This window comes from Mycteria americana, chromosome 15 (assembly GCF_035582795.1).
Source record: "Mycteria americana isolate JAX WOST 10 ecotype Jacksonville Zoo and Gardens chromosome 15, USCA_MyAme_1.0, whole genome shotgun sequence".
Taxonomy (NCBI): domain Eukaryota; kingdom Metazoa; phylum Chordata; class Aves; order Ciconiiformes; family Ciconiidae; genus Mycteria; species Mycteria americana.
In genome coordinates this window covers 8,325,843-8,344,725 of record NC_134379.1, presented here as the reverse complement: position 1 = coordinate 8,344,725, position 18,883 = coordinate 8,325,843, and the positions used below count along the sequence as shown (strand labels likewise).

General features: G+C 60.0%; 2 protein-coding genes across 3 annotated transcripts in view; both read left to right on the top strand.

Moving 5' to 3' along the window:
* The window catches only part of CUX1 (cut like homeobox 1), a 287,680-nt gene extending 285,575 nt beyond the window's left edge, over window positions 1-2,105 (top strand). Inside the window, exon 23 of the mRNA XM_075518105.1 lies at window positions 293-2,105. Within this exon, the coding sequence (XP_075374220.1) occupies window positions 293-353 (61 nt within the window). The 3' untranslated portion in view covers window positions 354-2,105. The remainder of the gene's footprint in view (window positions 1-292) is intronic.
* Window positions 2,106-15,586: 13,481 nt separating this feature from the next.
* SH2B2 (SH2B adaptor protein 2) overlaps window positions 15,587-18,883 on the top strand; it is a 28,601-nt gene continuing 25,304 nt past the window's right edge. Inside the window, exons 1-2 of one of the 2 annotated variants that reach the window (XM_075517773.1) lie at window positions 15,587-15,764; window positions 17,280-17,405. The gene's annotated coding sequence lies outside the window, so the exon portion shown is untranslated. Of the gene's footprint in view, window positions 15,765-16,330; window positions 16,362-17,279; window positions 17,406-18,883 lie in introns of those variants that run through there. The other variant, XM_075517775.1, reaches the window with a different exon arrangement.

Here is an 18,883-nt window from a genome sequence, read left to right as displayed (position 1 = left end):
CATGGAGCAGGGCAACTGCCTGTCTTCAGTCGGGTGTTTTCCAAATCCCTTCCCGTGTGGTTCTTGCCTGGCGAGGAAGCCTGCTAGAGCCAAATGTGAGCCCCGAGATGAGGATCGGGCCCATGCCTCGACTCCAGTTGCCCTGAGCAGCTCCCGGGACCTGCTGCCGCGGCTGGAGGAAAGCGCGGTGCTAATTATCGCAGCTAGCGCTCGGAAACGAAGCGGCTCCTGCTCGGCCGCCAAAGTGTTTTGGACCTTGCTGTGAGTTAACGTGGCTGTGCCCTCTCCCCAGGTACGCCGACCATGTCCACAAGTTTCACGAGAACGGGGACGCGGGCGACATGTGGCAGTGATGGACGGATGCGACCCCGCTGGCACCGGCTCCCCTTTCATCCCACGGCAGGATCGGGCCCTTCACGCCCTGCCAGCCGCTTCGCTATAGCTTTGCTTTCTGCTTCGTAGGATGGAGGCAATGATCCCCCCGCTCCCACTTCTGGAAATCAAAAGCCTCAGCTAACGGAGAGTCGTTTTGCAGGACGCAGCATTTCCAGCCCTCCCTCCCTCCCTGGAGGAGGCCCGTGTCCTGATGTCCAGAGAGCTCGGTCTGTACCAAAATACATGGAAAATACAAGATAAGAGGTACTCCTCTCAGATGCAGTACCTCTTTCCATCCTGTTTAAAATCCAGCGCAACACTGGGTGGACTAAATTTAGCCAGAAATGGGGGGGAAAAAACCAACCTCCTGAACTTGCATTTTCAAGCGTCACGATATTTGAGAATTCCCGTTTTGCTCTGGTTTATTGAATTATCAGAAGGCAAGCGGTCCTGCTGGGCTCTGGCCGAGCAAGCGAGACGGCGGCAGATAAAAATCAGCCATCCCCGAAGACGGGGTTGCTCAGCGCGTTGCCTTCTCGCTGCCTCTCAAGTCAAATGAAGCTGTTGCTCAGCCCTGTGCTCCACCTGAAGGGCTTCTCGGGACCTTCTGCAGAGCCTCTTAGGACGCTGCTGAGCACCAGCAGATGCTCTTCTTGAACCAGAGCCGCCGGCTTGAAAACAGCCTGGCTAGCTAGGACTTAGTGGGCATGGAGGGAGGTGTTGCCGGTCAGAACTGATCTCGCTGGGATGCTCCGGACCCTCTCCTTGCTGAGATGTTTCTGCCAAGCGTTGGTTGCCCTTCTGGGTGCAACAACTTCACCTAATCCAAGGCAGTACCTGCCTCGTACGGGGCTTTACTTGCCTTGTAGTTGATCTGCTCAACATCTGACCCTTTTAGGAAACTACAAGTCAAATCAAGCGATTGCTGGTGGTGGGTTTGCTGGGTGATGAGCACTGGGCTGCTAATTTGGGTTGATTTGGGGGAGAAAGAGGTGACAGGAGAAGCTCTGATTAAAAAGAGCAGGTCCTGGCACCCCCTGCTCCTGCCTCGGCTCGCTGCGACCGCATGGTGCGGGAAGATAGTAGCTCGTTAGCTAATGGTGGTCCTCAATTAAAATTCCCCTCCGAAGATAGGAGAATAGTGTTGCTTCCAATTAGTATTTCACTGCAGATTCAAATCAATTCACATTCACGCTGCTGGGAAGCTGAGGCCTCTAACGGAGCGTGCAGGCGGCGATAGGCTTCGCATCTGCCACGGGCAGCCCAGGTTTATTTATAGGAGATGTGGCCCACGGCAAAATGTAAAATACTCATAAATCGAAGGGAGAGACGAGCCCCGAGGGACCAACCTGCACCTGTCCCGCTCGGCGTGGGGTAAACCGAGCCCATCCGGAAGGGAGGCACCCGCGGGGCGAGATGCCGGCGAGGGGCGAGGGGGTGACGTTGCCATATGCCGGGGACCTCTTCATAAACTAATCGACTTCAGATGTGGAGGAGATGCGCTTTTGCTGTCTGAAATCAGTAGCTCAGAAACGTGATCCGGGGAAGGGTGGGATGCTTGCTGGGGCTTTGTTGTGAAGGTTAAATTTGCTTTTTTTAGAAGCTGTATGTGGTGTCTTGGAATTGCAAAACTTCTACAGCTATTCACACTTGTACTCTTCATAAATGACTTAAAATAGATGTTGAGTTCTGCGGGACAAGTGATAAAATAAACTTAGACATGCATTGACTGGGCTGCTTTTGTGCTTTGCTGCCTTTTTTTTTTTTTTTTTTTGGACTTTTGATATTAAACAACTGAGAAATGCCCTGCTCGAGTCCAAGGGCGGAGCGTGCAGCTAATTTTAGAAACCCATTACAGCAACTAAAGGCAGTGATGTTTCGCAGCGCCGGGAGGGCAGGACCTCCGTCCCCGCGTGCTGGAGCCGTCGGCCCAGCTGCCGGCGAGCGCCGGTGCCCGTGGGCCAGGCGAAAGGCTCCCAGCAAAGGAGGCACCACGGGAGCAGAGGGGCTTGAGCCCAGGCAGCCTCCAAAGCCAGCGATACTCTGTATATCCCCACGCGGCTGTTGGTAAAGGCCCTCAGGTCGAATGGTGTAAATTTGCCTGGCTAGTTTTGGGGGAGCTGGTCATGATCCCCCCCTTCCTCATCCTCCTTTTTTCCTTGCTTTTCCAGCCCCAGGGGACCCCGGCAGCCCCAGCCTGGGGCTCTGGCCTTGGGTTTTAGCCACAGCTTCCTTCTGCCAAGCCCAGCGAGCGCGAGGGGGTCTGGGGAGAGCCGAGAGCCGTGCCCCCCACCACGAGGGGCTGAAGGGCAGAGGGCTGTGCCGGAGGTTTTGCATCTCCCTGGGACTCCCAGGTTTCACTGGACCCCTGGCCCTGGAGCTGCTGGGTTTCATCCCTCAGGCAGAGCCGTCACCTCCTTCCACGCAAAATAAAAATGACAAATTCACCAATTTGTCCCAAAATCCCTGCCGGGGAGGGCGGGGGTTAGATGCAGGGTGTTGTTTTCTCTTCTAATCACACCGTTCCGCAGCTTCCAGCAATTCCTACTGCCGCTGCATGGCACAAGGACCCACAACTCCTGCCTTCCCATGGCACCGGCCGCTGGAGAGGGACGGTGCACGCCCGGGGCATCGCAGCGAGCACCGGCAGTGCTTGGGGTAACGCACCGCTTGCTCATCTCGGCCTCGGTGATCTTATGGCAGCTAAGGGACGTCTGGGCGTCCCGGACAGCAAACAACTGCCGCTCCCGAGAGTCCGGCTTTGGCTGCCAAAAACCTCTGACCGGAGGCAGGGAAAGCCCGAACTGGGGAGGGCTCTCGGGTCACTGCCTGCCTGCGGCTGGCCGGCGCCTCGGCCAACTTTTCGGAGCTGCTTTCTAGAGACGTGCTGGAGGCGAAGGGCTCGGGCAGAGCTGGGGGGTTGCAGGGCTCCGGGGGGAGCCTCGTCGCTCTGGGCAGAGCAGCACGCGCTGGAGCAGCTGGGGAGACGCTCGTGTGTAGCACGGAAAAAAATCTGCAATTTTGGTGCCTGGGAAGATGCCCCGCACGCGGCGGGGTGTCCTCGGGTGGCCGGGGACCAGGCGGTGTCTCCTCCAGCCCCCTGACACCACCTGGCAACCCCGGCCAAGCTCGGCGAGGCTGGGGAAGGGCAGGACGCAGCACAGCATCGGTGGCAACGCTCTGCCCGAACGCCCTTCCCCTCGGAAAAACGAAGCAGCGGGTCAATTAAAGGAAGCAGAAGCCCCAGCCTCGGGCAAGAGCTATAACGCAGCTCACCCTGTGCGGGGTTTGCCATAGGCAGGGTAAATGCTGCCGTGCCCGGCGGGGAGCGGGCGCGGGGCTGCCCTCGCTGTCCGGGCGTGCGCAGGGTTTGGGGTACACCCGACTCCTCACGCCCTGCCCGGCCCATCACCGGTTTCTCGGGTGTCACCGGCTGCACTGGGTGACCTTGCGGGGACGTGCTCACTCAGAGCCCGGTTCACTTCTCCTTACAGGAGGGTGAGGAGAGAAACAGCGACGGGGTGGGCACCCTCTGCACCGCGCAGCGGCCGCAGCTCCGAAATGCCGTTCCCCAAATGCAGAAGTCCCCGGAGGTGGCCGGGGCCCACGGCCGCACGTGCGCAGGCTGGGGCTGACTCGGCCGTGTGAAGGGACACGGCGTCTGCCCGCGGCACCGGCACGACCGCGGCACCGGCCGCAGTGAGCGGTGAATGCACCGGCATCTCTGCGCAGGCCTCCGTGCTCCTCCGTACGCGGCGTGAGGGCAGGTATTGCATTGCGTCTCCCCGCTGCTGCCGGCCGAGCAGCTTCCCTGCAATGCCCTGGGCACCCCATAGTCACCCCTACACACCCCTATAGACGCACACCCCTATAGCCTGACGCCCCTATAGATGCACGCCCCTATAGACCCACAGCCCTGCACCCACCCGGAGCCCCAGCACCGCGTGAGCCCCATTTTTGGCCAGGTTCAGAGGGCAGCCCCAAAGCACCCCGCAGCGGGGACCGTGCTGCCCGGGGAGCCCCACAGCCCTGCCCGTGCTGGGTCCCTGCCTTTTTTAAGGATGGAAGTGGATTTTTTGCTAATTCGATTTGAAAGCCCCTTTTATCCCTGAGTGACTCGAAAGAAAAGGATTTCAGCGACCCCTTGCTCTCCCTTGCTGTTTTAAATTTGATTATGGGAAACAATTTTAATTAGTATTGACAGATATTCAGGAAAATAATTATGGGAAAACCTGTGCTTTTTTTATCCATTTAACCTGTGAATCTTCTGTCCCAGCCTAGAGACCCAGGCTGAATTTCAGGGGGCGGTGGAGGTTTGTACGGTAATAAAAGGCTCCTGGGGAAGCCCGGCTGGCTAACGAGATAACAGGCTGCTCACATCTGGGTCACAAGTTCAGTTTTTGCCGCGGGCAGAGGAGACAGGAGAGAAATCACTGCCAGGGTGCGGCCGATCGGTCTTGATTTTCGGCTGCAGCGCACTGCAGGGGAGAGCGGCGAGGGGCCCGATCCAGCTGCAGCCCCGCACCGTCCCCACCGCGCAGGGGACGCCGAGTGCCCTGGCAGCCCGGTCGGCGCGTGTCCACGCTCAGGAGGAGCCGGGCGATGCGGCAGCGTTTGCAGAGCAAGCTGCAGCAGCAATTATTGCAGTGCTATAAAAAAATAATATGATTTTTCTAAAGGTCTCCGGCCGGGCGCCTCAGCCCTCCGGTCCAGTTCCTGCTGGAAACAGGTCTCCGGAGCCGCTAATGCGCAGGCAGCAAACGCGTTTGCCCCCCCCCTCTGCAAATGGAAAAGCGAGATCGATAGGGTTTGAGCAGAGCTGAATGAAGCGGAGGCAGCGCCTGGCGTGCAGGATGCTAGCGAGACTCCCCCGCCAGCAGGAAAGGAGCTTCACAACACAAACACACGCAGAGCCAGCGCCGGGAGCAGCGCGCCCGGTGCCGCAGGTTATTTTAAGTTCAGGGTGTACCCAGTAAATGCAGCAGACAAACAAGAGCGCGGGGCCGGGAGCTCGCAGGGTCCGTCACGCTGGGTCAGCGCACGGACACGGCGCACACGGAAAAAAAGGGGGAGAAGATATAAGGGGGTTGGATGTCTGGAGGCAGGAGCCTGCCCAGCCCGGCCATAGGGATCGATTGGTATTTATTTTTGGAAGAGCGGCTCTAATTATCTGCTGTGAGCAGGCAGGGAAATGGTGGTGGATCTCCACCGCTTGATGCCTTTAAATCAAGGCTGAACATCTGTTTCGAAGACACGCTCTGGTTCAGCCGGGAGTTACGGCCGCGTGGCAGGAATTATCGGCCGAGGGTGCGCGGCGAGCATCATGGCTTTACGATCCATGAACCATCATCCCTCTCGTTTCTTTCCTAATAGATGGAGCAGCCCGGACTGCTGGTTTTAGATGGGTTGTTTTTAAAACGACAGCAGGGTTTCAATGCTGGGAACTCCCTTGGCCAGGGTGCATTTGCCACGGTGCTCTCCCCATGTGGCCGTCCCCGGCTGGGACACCCAGTCCCGCGCAAGAGGTGACAGCAGCCGGCGGAGGGACGTGGGGGCACGCGGCAATCGCAGCGGGGTTATCTCGACGCCGAAATCGCAGCGGTGGGGTGGCACCGTGCCCTGCTGCAGCAGAGCTGGGCATCTCTGCTGCGAGCTCTAACGATATGGGAGCCCTGATAACCCTGTTGTCCTGTTAATAGGAGACCCCTGTAATTAAGCCAGGTTTCAGGTAAGGAGGGCGAAAGCAAAGGCAAGCTCCTCCACGCGGCCGCGCTGGAAGGTGCCGGCTGGTAATAACTGTTTTATTGCTTCCTGTTGTGTTAGACATCTGATGGCAAGCCGGGGCCGAAAGCTGGTGCAGCATATGGAGTGCCCCCCCCGTCCTCCCCCTCCGCCTTATTTACAGAGTCTCCCTGGAGATGGGCCTCGCAGGCTTTTCCAGCTCGGAGAGGAAGCGGAAAAATATTTACCTCGCTCCCCCCCCTGCAAAAGTCTGTTCTCATTAAGTCAGGAAAACGTAAACGAGGCGCATAAGGTGGAAACACCGGGCCACCGTGGCGAGCACCCGGAGAGCCCCGGGCCGGGGATGCCGAAGGGGCCGTGGGCAGGGACCCTCCCCAGGGAGTCCCTGCTCCCCGCGGGGACGTTAGCCGGTGCCAGGGGCTCAGCCAAACCCAAGCCCTTCATTTCCCAGCCCTGCCTTCAGGGGGGGACGCTGGGGGTGGCATGAGGATGCTTAGGCGTCCCGCTGCCCCCCGTTACGCCTGCACCCCGCGGGGGCTTGCGAAGCCCTTCCCTGCATCCCCGCGTCCCCAGGGATGGCCCAGGCTGGGGGGCCGGGGCAGTGCCCACCTCCAGGCTTCGCTTTGGCAGCGCGACAGTTTGCAAAGCCGGGGTGGGCACGGAAAGGCTGCACCTTCAAAATGCCCTGGTTATTCTTTTATTCCTTAATTATTTTTTTTTTTTAACGTTGACCAGTGCAGGACAGACACCCACGAGCTGCTGCCCCTGCACCATGCTGGTGTGAGGGTCTCCCCCGGCGCCGACACTGCGATGGGAAAAAAAAAAAAAAAAAAGGAAGGAAATTGGCTGTGTTTCCCTGAATGATGCCCCAGCCATCGATCACCCAGTCACGCTGGGAACGGCTCCCGGCCAGCGCAGCCGGCAGCTCCTTGCTCCACGAGCGGTCTCCTGCCAGCCCGGCCCAGCCGGGTGGGAAAGCTCAGCCCTTACTGCGTGCGGCCTTTCCATTGGAAACCCTGGCTCGTGGCCCCGTGGCGTCTCAGGGCGGCCGGTTTCTTTTCCCCGTCCCCAGTGGCTGTTTCCCCTGGAAGACAAAGAGCCCGGGCAGCCAGCGAGCCCCGCTCAGCCCCGGCAGCTCCGCTGGGAACGGCCCTTGCCGAGGGTGAGCTGCCGGCCAGTGGTGAGCCGCCGGGCTAGTTGGAGCTTGTGCCGGCTTTTGGCACAGCCCGGTGACCTGAAGGGGCGAGGGATCACGCTGCGACTAAGACAAGGGGAGGGAGGGGCGCGGACACGCGCGCTGCTGATGCTGCCCCACCGGTGGCGAAAGGCCCGTCTCCCTTTGGCTTCGCAGGGGGGATGTGCCTGGCCGTGGGGGCAGTTCCCAGCCCAGGGCAGGTGCCGGTGCCAGGCAGAGCCGTGGGTGCCCGAGGGGTGCACCCACTCGTGCCCGGGTGGCTCGGGCACGGCACAATCGTGGCCCAACTGTGGGCACGGTGTGGGTGTCAGATGGGAGGCAGGTCCCGCCCAAGGTGGCAGAAATAACACCCTTTTCCTTTCTTCTGTTTTGCCCCCCTTCATCTGTCCACGGCTGCAGGGGGATGGGCAGTGCCACTGGCCAAGGGCATCTGCGCTGAGCCACTCTCCGGTGCCTTGTTCCCACCAACGGAGCTTTGCCCCTATTGTAGGGGGCTTTGTCCCCATTGCGTGCAGCTTTGTCCCCGTTGCATGGTGCTTTGTCCTCATTGCATGGAGCTTTGTCCCCATTGCATTAGTGCTTTGTCCCCATTGCATTGGTGCTTTGTCCCCATTGCATGACGCTTTGTCCCCACTGCATTAGTGCTTTGTCCCCATTGCATGACGCTTTGTTCCCATTGAATGGTGCTTTGTCCCCATTGCATGGTGCTTTGTCCCCTGCACTGGTGCTTTGTCCCCATTGCATGGTGCTTTGTCCCCATTGCATTGGTGCTTTGTCCCCATTGCATGACGCTTTGTCCCCATTGCATGGTGCTTTGTCCCCATTGCATTGGTGCTTTGTCCCCATTGCATGACGCTTTGTCCCCATTGCATGGTGCTTTGTCCCCATTGCATTGGTGCTTTGTCCCCACTGCATTAGTGCTTTGTCCCCATTGCATGGAGCTTTGTCCCCATTGCATTAGTGCTTTGTCCCCACTGCATTGGTGCTTTGTCCCCATTGCATGACGCTTTGTTCCCATTGAATGGTGCTTTGTCCCCATTGCATTGGTGCTTTGTCCCCATTGCATGGTGCTTTGTCCCCATTGCATGGAGCTTGGTCCCCATTGCATTGGTGCTTTGTCCCCATTGCATGACGCTTTGTCCCCATTGCATGGTGCTTTGTCCCCTGCACTGGTGCTTTGTCCCCACTGCATGGTGCTTTGTCCCCACTGCACTGGTGCTTTGTCCCCATTGCATGACGCTTTGTTCCCATTGAATGGTGCTTTGTCCCCATTGCATGGTGCTTTGTCCCCACTGCATGGTGCTTTGTCCCCTGCACTGGTGCTTTGTCCCCATTGCATGGTGCTTTGTCCCCTGCACCGGTGCTTTGTCCCCACTGCACAGACGCTGGCCCTGTGAGCTCAGCACTGTAACACAAAACTGGTGAAAAACCCCCAACGCCCCCCGCTGCAGCAAAGCCTGGCTTTCCCACCCGCAGAGGAGCGGTGCTGGGGCCGAAGGCAGCACCGCAGCCCTGGCACGACCTCCTCTGACGTCTCCTCTTGCCCAGAATAACTGTCCCCACCGGCAGCGGAGGGGGGGACCAGCACGTGGACGTGGCCTGCCGGGTACACGGCCAAAAATAGCCAGGGAGGGAGCGGGGGCAGAGGGGAACCCGCACACCCTGCTGGGGCCTGGCCACGCTCCCCGGCTCCCCAGGGGAGGCAGGGCCGGGCTGGCGGCACCGGGGTCCCTGTGGGGGCTGAGCACCCCGCTGCGACCCCCCCGGGAGGACAGGGCCTCCCCAGGCGTCCTGCAAAACGCACGGCGGGTCATCAAGGGAGGCGATTTTATGAGATGTGGAGCTGTCCCAGGGACGACCGGGCGGGCAGGAAGGATGGACCCCAGCAGCAAAACGGCTGCAGCGCAGGGGTCCCGGGTACCCCCTCGGCACACTGACCCCCTCCCCAAACCCTCGCCCTGAACACCCAGGATCTGGGGCCTTGCGGGTGCCCGTCGCTATGGAAACCCCTTCTCCCAGTGCCGGTCCACGCTGAGCCTGTCTATCCCTGCCGCTGCCTTCCCGGAGGGGTGATGCTGCGAGGCGATGCTCGGGGCGGTGGTCCTGCAGGTCCCAGCCCCAGCGGGATCAGTGGAATCCCCCCGTGAGGGTCTCTTGGGGAAAGAAAGGGTTCTGTAGGGAATAGGGTTTTTTTTAATAGTCTCTTGGTGGTTTTAGTGACTTGGGGAAGTTGCTTAGCACAGAGGGGGGCTCTGGGCTGGACCCACATGAATGGTTCCGCTGATGTCCCCAAAAGGCTTTGCCCTTCCCCAGGTGCAGGGAGCCAGCGCTGCACCCCTCAGCAACCAGGAACGGGCTCCTGGCATTAAAATAACTCGCTCTGCTCTACAAACGCTGTCCCCTCTGCAGCCCGTTTCCGTTGAGCATCCCACCGCCCGGGGAGCTGCGCGGGCTGGGGGTGGCAGCTGGCGCGGGAGCGGGCAAGGCGGCGCGTTCCCCGGCAGAGGAGAAGCAGCAGCTCGGGCTGTGCCAACCCCCCGGGGTCCCCATTGATGGAGGGGACCCTAACATCATCCCCGCGAGCAGATGCTGCTGGGGCTGCACGGCAATAGGTGCATCTCCCAGGTGCGTGGGGACAGGATGGGGCCCGTCCTGTCCCAGCGTGGTGTCACCCTCCTCTGGGGCGACGCAGCCTGCCCTGGGGTGGGGAGGGGGCTGCCCTCGCTGGCCGCCTTCCAGCGCCCTGGCGTAGAACTGGGATTTTCCAGGGCTTTTTCCCAGTTCCCCTCTGCACGCCACTCTCTGCAGGCTCGCGGGGTTTAGGAATTTCCCGGCCGCTGCCGTGAGCCGCGTGGCTTCGCTTCGGGAGCTCCTTCGGAGGCACTTTGCACACCAGCCTTGCTGCTCGCACGCTCCTCGCGCTGGCTCCCCACGGGCCGGTAAAAAGATGGAAGAAGCTTTCAAAGCTAAAGGAGGGTTGGGATTTTGGAGCTGCTAACATTTTTAAGAGCTGCTCTGAGTCCAGGAAAAGATGATTTTGCCTTTAATATTTAATGTGCTTTTTTTTTTTTTTTTTTTTTAGCACACATGCAAGCGTGCATTCAGAGCTGCTGCAGGGAGAGCTTTGCACTGCGGAAACTCTGGGGCCAGCCTGACCCGGCAGCGTAGGACTGCTTCAGAGCCAAGGTTGCCAGAAGGGCATTCTCCAGCCTGTAGGAAAGGCAAAACCCTGGGAAACCGCAATGAAAGAGCCGCTTGGACCAGCACAGTGGGAAATGCTGGGGAGAGGATCCCGCACAGCAAAGATCAGCCCTTCGCCGGCAGGAGCAGCGCGGTTTCCCCTCCATCGCCAGGCGCAAGGAGCTGTCGTTGCAGGAGCGTTTGCAAGCGAGAAAGGCGAAAGCCCTTTCTGCATGCCTGAAATCTCCAGGGGTTTGGCTCCCGACAGCTGAAGGCTGCGGGCACGGAGCAGAGGGACCATCGGGATAAATGGGAGCCTGGAGCAGCGGCATCGAGGGAGCCCGTGACTGTGTGATGCCCGGGGAAAGCAAGGGGGGAAGGATCCGACCGGGGACAGACCCTGTGGGAGACCATGGTCCCATGGTCCTGGGGGTGAACAGCTCCATCAGCCCGGCTGCGGGTCAGGACCAGCAAAGTGGGGGTCCCAAGTCCGTCCCCAAGCAGAAGCCACCAAACAGATGCAGCTGCAGGAGGTGACTGAAGTGTGCTGCAGTGAGGAGGGCTTCACTTCTGGAAAAACCCCTGGCCAGGGACAGCACGGCCACGGAGGATGTGTGGGAAGGCTTTTTTGAAGCCTTTTCCTCCCATGGCTGGTTCCTACACGGTGCTCTGCTCAGGCAAAACAAAGCCCCTGACACCATCTTTCAAGCACGGCCCCAGCAGAGCAGAACAGCACAAAGAAAAGGGATGTTTAAGAGACAACCCGAGAGTAATTAACAGCCTCTGACCTTGCTCCAGCAGAAATGGGAGGCAGTTGGGAAGAGAAGGTGCAGAAGGCGCCTGTCCCCCCGGGAGGGACATGGACCCGGGCACCCCGGCGGGGCAGGCACGGCCACGGGGAGCAGCGAAGGAGCAGAGCCCTTGGGCAAGAGGAGGCAGGAGCAACCACGCTGGGATTTGGGGTTTTTTTTTGCTAGAGTTTCAGCTCTGCAGCCCCAGGTGTGGACACACTCATGTCCCCCCGACGCAAAGACAGGCGTCTGGGTGCTCGTCCCGACGCAGGGCTCTGCATCTGCTTGCAAACGCTTGCACGCTTGGCGAGCTCTCCACCTGCCGCCCTGCCGGCGGGCGCGGAGGGGAAGTTTTAGCACAGAAAAAGCATTGCTTTTCATTTGCATCGGCAGGAGGAAGAAGAGCAGCAGCAGCACTGGTACTGGGCTCCTGTGGCTTCCCCCGCAGAGGCCCGACTCCCTCGCGAGCGAGATGTCCTCAGAGGAGATGTTGTGTTTCTGAATGCACCCATCTCTCTTCAAAACACGCTCCCTGGAGACGCTGAGTGAGCACAAATACCCGCCTGCTGGTGCGGGGCCGGGGCGTTTGGAGGGGCCCGGTGAGCTCCGTCCCAGCAGGATGCAGTGGAAGCATCAAGATCAGGCAGAATGAAACACTTTAGGATGGTAAATCTTGAAGCCATGGATCATGTCCACTGACACTGAGCTGGACACCCTCTTTTTGCTCCTAATACCGCTCCCGGCACTGCCAGGGATGCAGAATGGTTGAGCCCCGAACCCGCTCTCCGCCTGACAGCGTTTTCGAGAGATTGTACTCCTTCCCCACTCATCAACCCTAAATATTACTCCCTTCCCAGCTGGGTCCAACACTGAGAGGCTGCTGGACGTGATCCTGAACAGATGTTTGAAGTGCAGAAGAGCTGGGACACGGCGGGGGACAGGCTGTGCACACACAAGAAGGATGCGGGATGAATTGTTGATGCTGCAAGCTGGCCAACCGCTCTCCTGCACAGCTCCTCCGCTCGGCCGATGCTCTCTGTCTCCATCCAAACTCCATCGGTCATCCCTGGGGAAGATGAGGACGGGGTTGGGTCCTGTTCGTATATCCTCTCCCCGGGGATTTCAGCTGCTCTGGCTTTGCGCTGGTCTGCGGTTGGGCTTGTCCGTCTTTGAGGGTCATCTCGGGAGAGCATCGCTCAACCAGGGCTGCGCAGGCACCCTGGCCAGCGGGGGAAGGAAAAGCTCAGGTTGCAGAGGAAATTTTAGCCACGGTCTTTGTGCCGAAAGGGAAGGGTTTTTCTCCCTCTCGCAGGTAAGTCCTGAGTCGGGGGTTGAGGAGGAGAAGGGAAGTTGCAGGTCAAGGTCTTCACGTCAGCACGATCCACGAGGGAAGGCTCCTCCAGCCCCGCAGCTGGGCTGTTACTGGCTGTTTGCCTTCTCTAATGTGCCAAAGGACATTTTAAAGCAATTTCCCCTGCACAAATAAATACAAAACCAAACTGCTATTTCTCCCGGTTTCTTCTCCCTTCCCCTTTCATCCCTGTGACATCTTTCTCCAGTAAATCCTTCCCTTACGTCTCATTAGAGACTGTTCCTGGACAATTTGCAGCTGTGACAACCCGGGAGAAGCCCGAGGCCCATCTGCCTGGCTGACAGCTCGCATACGCACCCGGCTTTTTGCCATGCCTGCGCCATGAAATGGGTTCGAAAGCAGGTTCGTGGCTGGGCTGCCCCGTGCCACGGCCACGAGGGTCTCCTGCCTCCCCTTCCAGGGTTTTCCTGGGATGCTGGACAAAACGCTTCACCTCCCGCCCCTGCTTTCCTCCCTCTAACATGCCCCTCTCTCCCCACCGTGCTTTTGTGGCTTTGCAAACACACAGCACTGGGATTTTGCAATAAAATCTGCAAGAGCATTACGGTCCCCGTTCCCCCGATAAACCCCCGCCTGCCCCGGGACGCGGCGAGGATGGAGGCGGTGATATTAAAAATAACTGGCTTTGCCGGGAGGCGCGGGTGGCGGAGGGCGCGCTGCCGGAGCTGGCACGGCTCGGCCGCCGGATGCCTCCGGGCACTGGATTTCAAGGGCACGTCACGCTCCAGCCGGGCGGCTGCCAGCAGCCCTCCCCAGCGCTGGCTGCACCGCTCTCTCGACTCCTTCCAGCGATTTTTTAAGGCAGCTAATAGCTCCGAGGGAGTCCCGGCGTAATGAGAATTGGCAGAAGCGAGCAGATATTAGGTTTATTCACCACCAGTTTTAAATCATTTAGCATAGCAGAAAGGCCGTGTTTCTACAAGCAATACGTTCTGCTTTGCTCGCACCGCGGTTCCTATTAAAAGGGTTTAGTGATGAATGGAGACAGTGGTGTCCGCCCGGGGAGCGGTGCCACGTCCGTGGTGATGGGAGAGGGATGAGCGGGGCCAGAAACCGGGGCCAAGGATTTGAGCCAAAGCCCATCCCCGTCCACGGGAGCTCCCACCAGCTGCGAAGTGGGACTCATGAAGAATTTACAGCCTGTTGAATGCGGTCTGTGGCTTCAGTTTAAAAATAAACCCTTAAAAAGACAATTTGGGGACCTGGACCGGGGATGCTCTTTGCACAGCGGAACATGGATCCTTGGGGATTGCTGAGAAAAGTCACAGGAGAAGTTAAACTTTCACCCCGGCAATTATTGTAAATCTCTTTGGTCAAGGCACAGACCTAAAATTAGCCCTCAAATCCTTTTGAAGGTTGGGATTTTTCACTTGATTTTTCAAGTGACTGACCAGCAGCGTTGCAAACTGTGCATTTCCAAGCCTGGAGCCCTGCTTTTCTTTTTAATTGCAGCCCTGCAAGGTTACCCGCCGTTTCATCGCAAGCAAGGCCAGGCTTTCCAACCTTGTTTCACACATCCTGAAACAAGCAGCAACCCACAGAGGGACGGCAGAAGAGTGCCCGGTGCGTATCCTCGTTCACGGAAGAAATCCCAGCATCCCAGCCCTTCCCTGGGCTCCCGGCGTGTTTTACTCTCGAGTGATGTTTAGTAAAATCAGTAAAAGCTGGGATGCTGGGCTTTCTGCTGCTCGTATGGTAACTGAAATGTAGGAGGGGCGGAGAGCAGGGTCTGAAGTGAGTGGTTCCCATGCCGGCTGGCATGCTGGCTTTGCAGTGCTGTTCATACGGGCAATATCTGTGGGGTTTGCAGGCGACGGGGCCACGAGCCGGGGGAGCACAGGGTGCCGTGGGTCGCGGCACGCCCTGCCAGGCTCTCTGCACCACCGCGCTGCCTCTGCCCCAGCACTCCCCAGCCCCTTTGCCGACCCAGCCGGATCCTCTGCCCGGCCGGCCGTGCCAGCACGAAAGCCAGGGCTGTCCTTGCCATCGCCGCCCTTTTTCCCACGGAGGACGGTCCGGACGGTCCCACGGTGCAAGCAGGGCATCGTCTGCATCCGTCGGGGCTGCCGGACCCACAGCGTGTGGCTCCCAGCCCTGCTGGCAATCGATAGCAAGTGCAATGAAACCCTTAATGAAATTCCAGCCTAAGAGACTATTGATTGTGTATTTTCTTTAAAAATGTATATGAATGGGAGAGAGGCTTTTTGGAGGAGAGGCTGGGGAAGGGGGGGAGTGGAAACACCATCAGCCGCCGCGGGAGATACGTGAATGTGGCCTGTCCGGGGTAACCCGCGCTGAGCAGTGGGCCCCAGCCTCTTGGTGAGCATTAATTCATCCTCAAAATACCCCTGGGAAGGGGAAACATGACCAGCCAGAAGCGGGAGGGTGGGCATTCACCCAAAATCATCACAAAATCAGGGATGATGAAACCAAGGAGAGAAGTCAAGAGTCCATGCCCCAGCCATGCCTCCTAGACAGTGCTTTTGCAAATCCCCCTTGCCCTACGTTTCACATTGCTGCCTAAAACACAAAAAAAGAGGTTTAGGAAAGCGCTGCGCTCTTCTGCTTTGGGGGGGCTTGGGGGAAGAAAAAGCAAACGTTGCATCACTGCGCAACAGCCCTACAACCAACCTCCCTCCTTGTTTCTGCACTCTCTCAGTGCCCCCAAACCAGCCTCTCCCAAAACCTCGCCGGATTATTCCTTTGCGGCATAAGAGGGTGGCAAGGAAGCATAATAGATAAATAATAACGGTAATAAAACCCCACTCCCCTCTCCGCCCCTTACATAACCAGCATTGTCTTAATCCTACAGGTGCTTCGCAGAAGTAAAAAGGATTTGTTCCTCCTGCAAATCCTTTTTTTTTTTTTTTTTTTTTTTTTGGTGAGTCATCCTTATCCGCCCTGTGGACACGCCGCGGGGAGGCCCGGGGGGGCCCTGCGGGGTCTGGGAGGCAGCCCGCCGTAATGTGACCCCTGACTAAATCACTTAAACCTCTCTGGGCTTCAGCTCCCCTGCGGTAAGATGCGGATTATAAATCTGTCCTGACCCCCTTGGCAGAGGAAGGTGCTCGGAGATGGGCCCTATAAATATGTCAGCAGGACAGCAAAGGTGAGGGCCGGGGCCGGCCTGCAAACCCCCACCCGCAGCCCCCTCCGGCCACGCAGCGCTGCCTTCCGAGCCCCGGGGATGGGGGGGTGCCGGGGGATCACCCCAAAAGCCCTCGCACACGCAGCGCAAAAATGAGCTTTGGGGCCGGTAGCTGGGGCGAGAAAATGCTGCTCTCCCTTCTTAGGGCACGGGGGTGCCCTCCCAGGACTCGGGGGGGCTTGGGGGGGGGCTTGGGGTGCCCTCTGAGGATTCGGGGTGCCCTCCGGGGATTTGGGGAGCCCTCGCAGACACGCTGCCCCAGCACAGGCAATGGGGTCGGAGCGGGGGGGTGAGCCCCCCACGCGGGGTGCGGCCCCCCGGGGGACCCCGGCCCGCCGCCTCGCCCCCCGCTCGGGCCGGGCTGGCCGCGGGGAGGAGGGAGGAGCGGCGGGGAGGGGAGCGGGACCCCCGCCGGGGCCGGGCGGGGCCCTTTAAAGCGGCGGGCGGTGGGAGGGGCGGGAGGCGGCGTTGCCGGGCGGTGCGGGGGGCGGCCGGGCAGCGCTGGCCCGCCGGGAGCCGCGCCGGGAGCCGCGCCGGGAGCGCCGAGCGCCGGGCCGGGTGAGCGCATCCCTCCGGTACCGGATGGCGGCCGCCTTTGGCGGCGGGGGAGGGGGGAGGTGCCTTGTTTTCCCGGTTATCCCCCCCCATCTCCCGTTTGGGAGCGGACCCCCCCCCCAGGCCCGGGGGAGGGTCCCCGCTTGCAGCGGCAGCGCGGAGCCGCCGCCCCGGGGAGGGTGGCCCATGCGGCGGGGGCAGCCGGGAGGGAGGAAGGGGGGGGAGGCTGTCCCGGGCCGCCCCCTCCCCTCGCCGCCGGGCCGGGGCTCCGCTCGGCCGGGCCGGGGGCTGCCGCCGCCTTCCCCCGCCTCGGCCGGTTCCTTCCCCCTCCCGGTGAGCATCGCCGCTCCTCCGGCCGGCCCCGAGCCCCGGCGGGGGAAGGAGAGAGGACGAGGGCGGTGCTGGGGCCGCCGCGGGGCCGGCGCCGCTGCGGGGGCAGCTGCCGGCTCGGGGAGGCGAAAGTCGCCGGTCCCGGCGCTGCCCGGCTCGGTCCGGAGCACGGGGGGGGGCTGGGGGGGGGATGCCGCGGCGGGGGCACGGGCACGGGCAGCACGCGTGAGCCCGCGTGGGTGCTCTCTCCTCTAACCGTTATTGTTTGTTCGGGCTTTGCGTGAGGGTCGCAGGCTGCTTTGGCAGGCTTGCCTCCCCCTCCCGCCAGCCGGGTCCCGCCTGGGCAGCCAGTGCCGCCGCTTCCCACGGGGCGCCGGGGACACCCGTGGGGCTCCTGAACTTCCTCCGGCCCCAGCTCTGGTGTGGCCGGGTTGCGTTACGTGAAGGCCCTTGGAAGGCAGAGGGACTTTCTCCGTGGCCCTTCTGCTTATTTCTAGTTTCTGCTGAAGCGGCCGGTCGGACGCAAGTACAACAGAACTGCGGTGATTGCGCGCGCTCCAGGACTTGACCGCATAAAACTTTGCCTTCCAGGCCCCTCTGAGTCGGTCTGGTCCCTCGTTCCAGTGTAGAAATTCATCAGTTGAAGTTATGCACTTGACCTGGAGGAACCGTGCCGCTGGCACCTCGGGAACCCTGTGAACTGGAACAGGAGAGGAGGTAAAACTGCTCTGTCCACCCAGCATGCTGCCCAAAATCCCTGGGAGGCCCTGCCACTGTTTCTTTGAGTGGATTACTCAAACCTCCCCTCCATGGGGATTTTTGGTTTGGTTTGTTGGGAGAGGAGTGGAGAAGGACCGTGGTTGCAATGCTGGGCATCTGGGGTTGTGCTTCTAAATAGGGATCGTGCTCCTAAACCACCCAGGCTCCTCTGAAAAGCTCAGCCCTCCTACCCTGGGGCCCTCGGCCGTCGCGTTTGCACAGACAGGTGGTTGTGCGCTGCCAGGAGATGTGCTTAGATGGGATCGTGGGTGCTCTTGGACCTCCCCTCTTGCATTCCTCGGTGTTGCTTCCTAGTGCCTCTCCATTGCTGTAACGCTGCAGCGCACCCCAGGGTGGCCGTTGAACAACTTATTTCTAAAAAAGTTGCATAATTCTTGCAGAGATACTCCGGCCTGTTGACATGCGTTTGAGAAGGGTGTGGGTTTGCCTGCCGGTATCTGGTGTCTCACCCAACGCGAGGTGACCGTTATCCCTGTGCCATCAAGTGGGACAAGTCAATTTTGGGGGCTGCAGGATGGACCCTCCCCTGTCCTGCTCTGGGCAAGGCTTTGGGGTTAAAATTGCCGCCTTTCTCGAGCGTGAGCCCCTCGGTTGGCTCAGCGGTGCTGGGGTTGCTTGACTGCAGGGTCACCTCTTCCAGCTGCTCCTCTTGACCATCAGGTCTGTCCCCTCCTCTCCTGGGCTGGTGGGAGCATGTCTTGTGCACACTTATGGCAGGATGGTCTTGTCCAACCTCCTCTCGTCCTTCCTCCTTGGAGGTAAATCACCCATCTCTTCAAGATGAGGACGTTGCTAGCTAATGCCCTTCCTCCTCCTCCTCCTCTTCCTCTTCCCGGGGCAGGCGGAGAAACCCGATGACGGTTGCACATCTGCTGCTCTTGCTGAATCAGGCTGCCTGGGATGCCCCAGGGCAGTGCTGCCTTCCCTGCTCTTCTCCAGCCCAAAGGCCAGCAGAGCCGCTCCTGGCAGCACTCCCCTCCCGGCACACCCCCGTGTTGGTGTCCTTGCTTGCCCTCGGCCGGTTTCCCTGCCCGTGGATGCCAGGGAGGTGGCAGGGTAAGGGTTGGAGACTTGTGTCTGGCTCAGTGCTCCGCTTTCTCGTGCGAGCGGAGAGTGGAGGCTGGCAGAGGGAAATTGGGGACCCTGTCACTGCGGGGAGTGCCTGGTGTGCTCCCTGACTCCCAGGAATTACAGGTTTGGATCCCAGCTGGCTCCATTGCAGCAGAGAGGGGGAGAGGTTATCCCTAAAGGGAAAACTGCACCCCTGACCTCATTTTTGTTAAAGGGAAAAGTAGAAGGGCTTGGAGAATCTGCTTGCTGAGGGAGTGCCCGCACTGCTGGGTGCAGGGTCCGGGCTTGAGGCGAGACTCGACCGGAGCCCTGCGTCCGTCAACGCCCGCAGATGCTTGCCATGC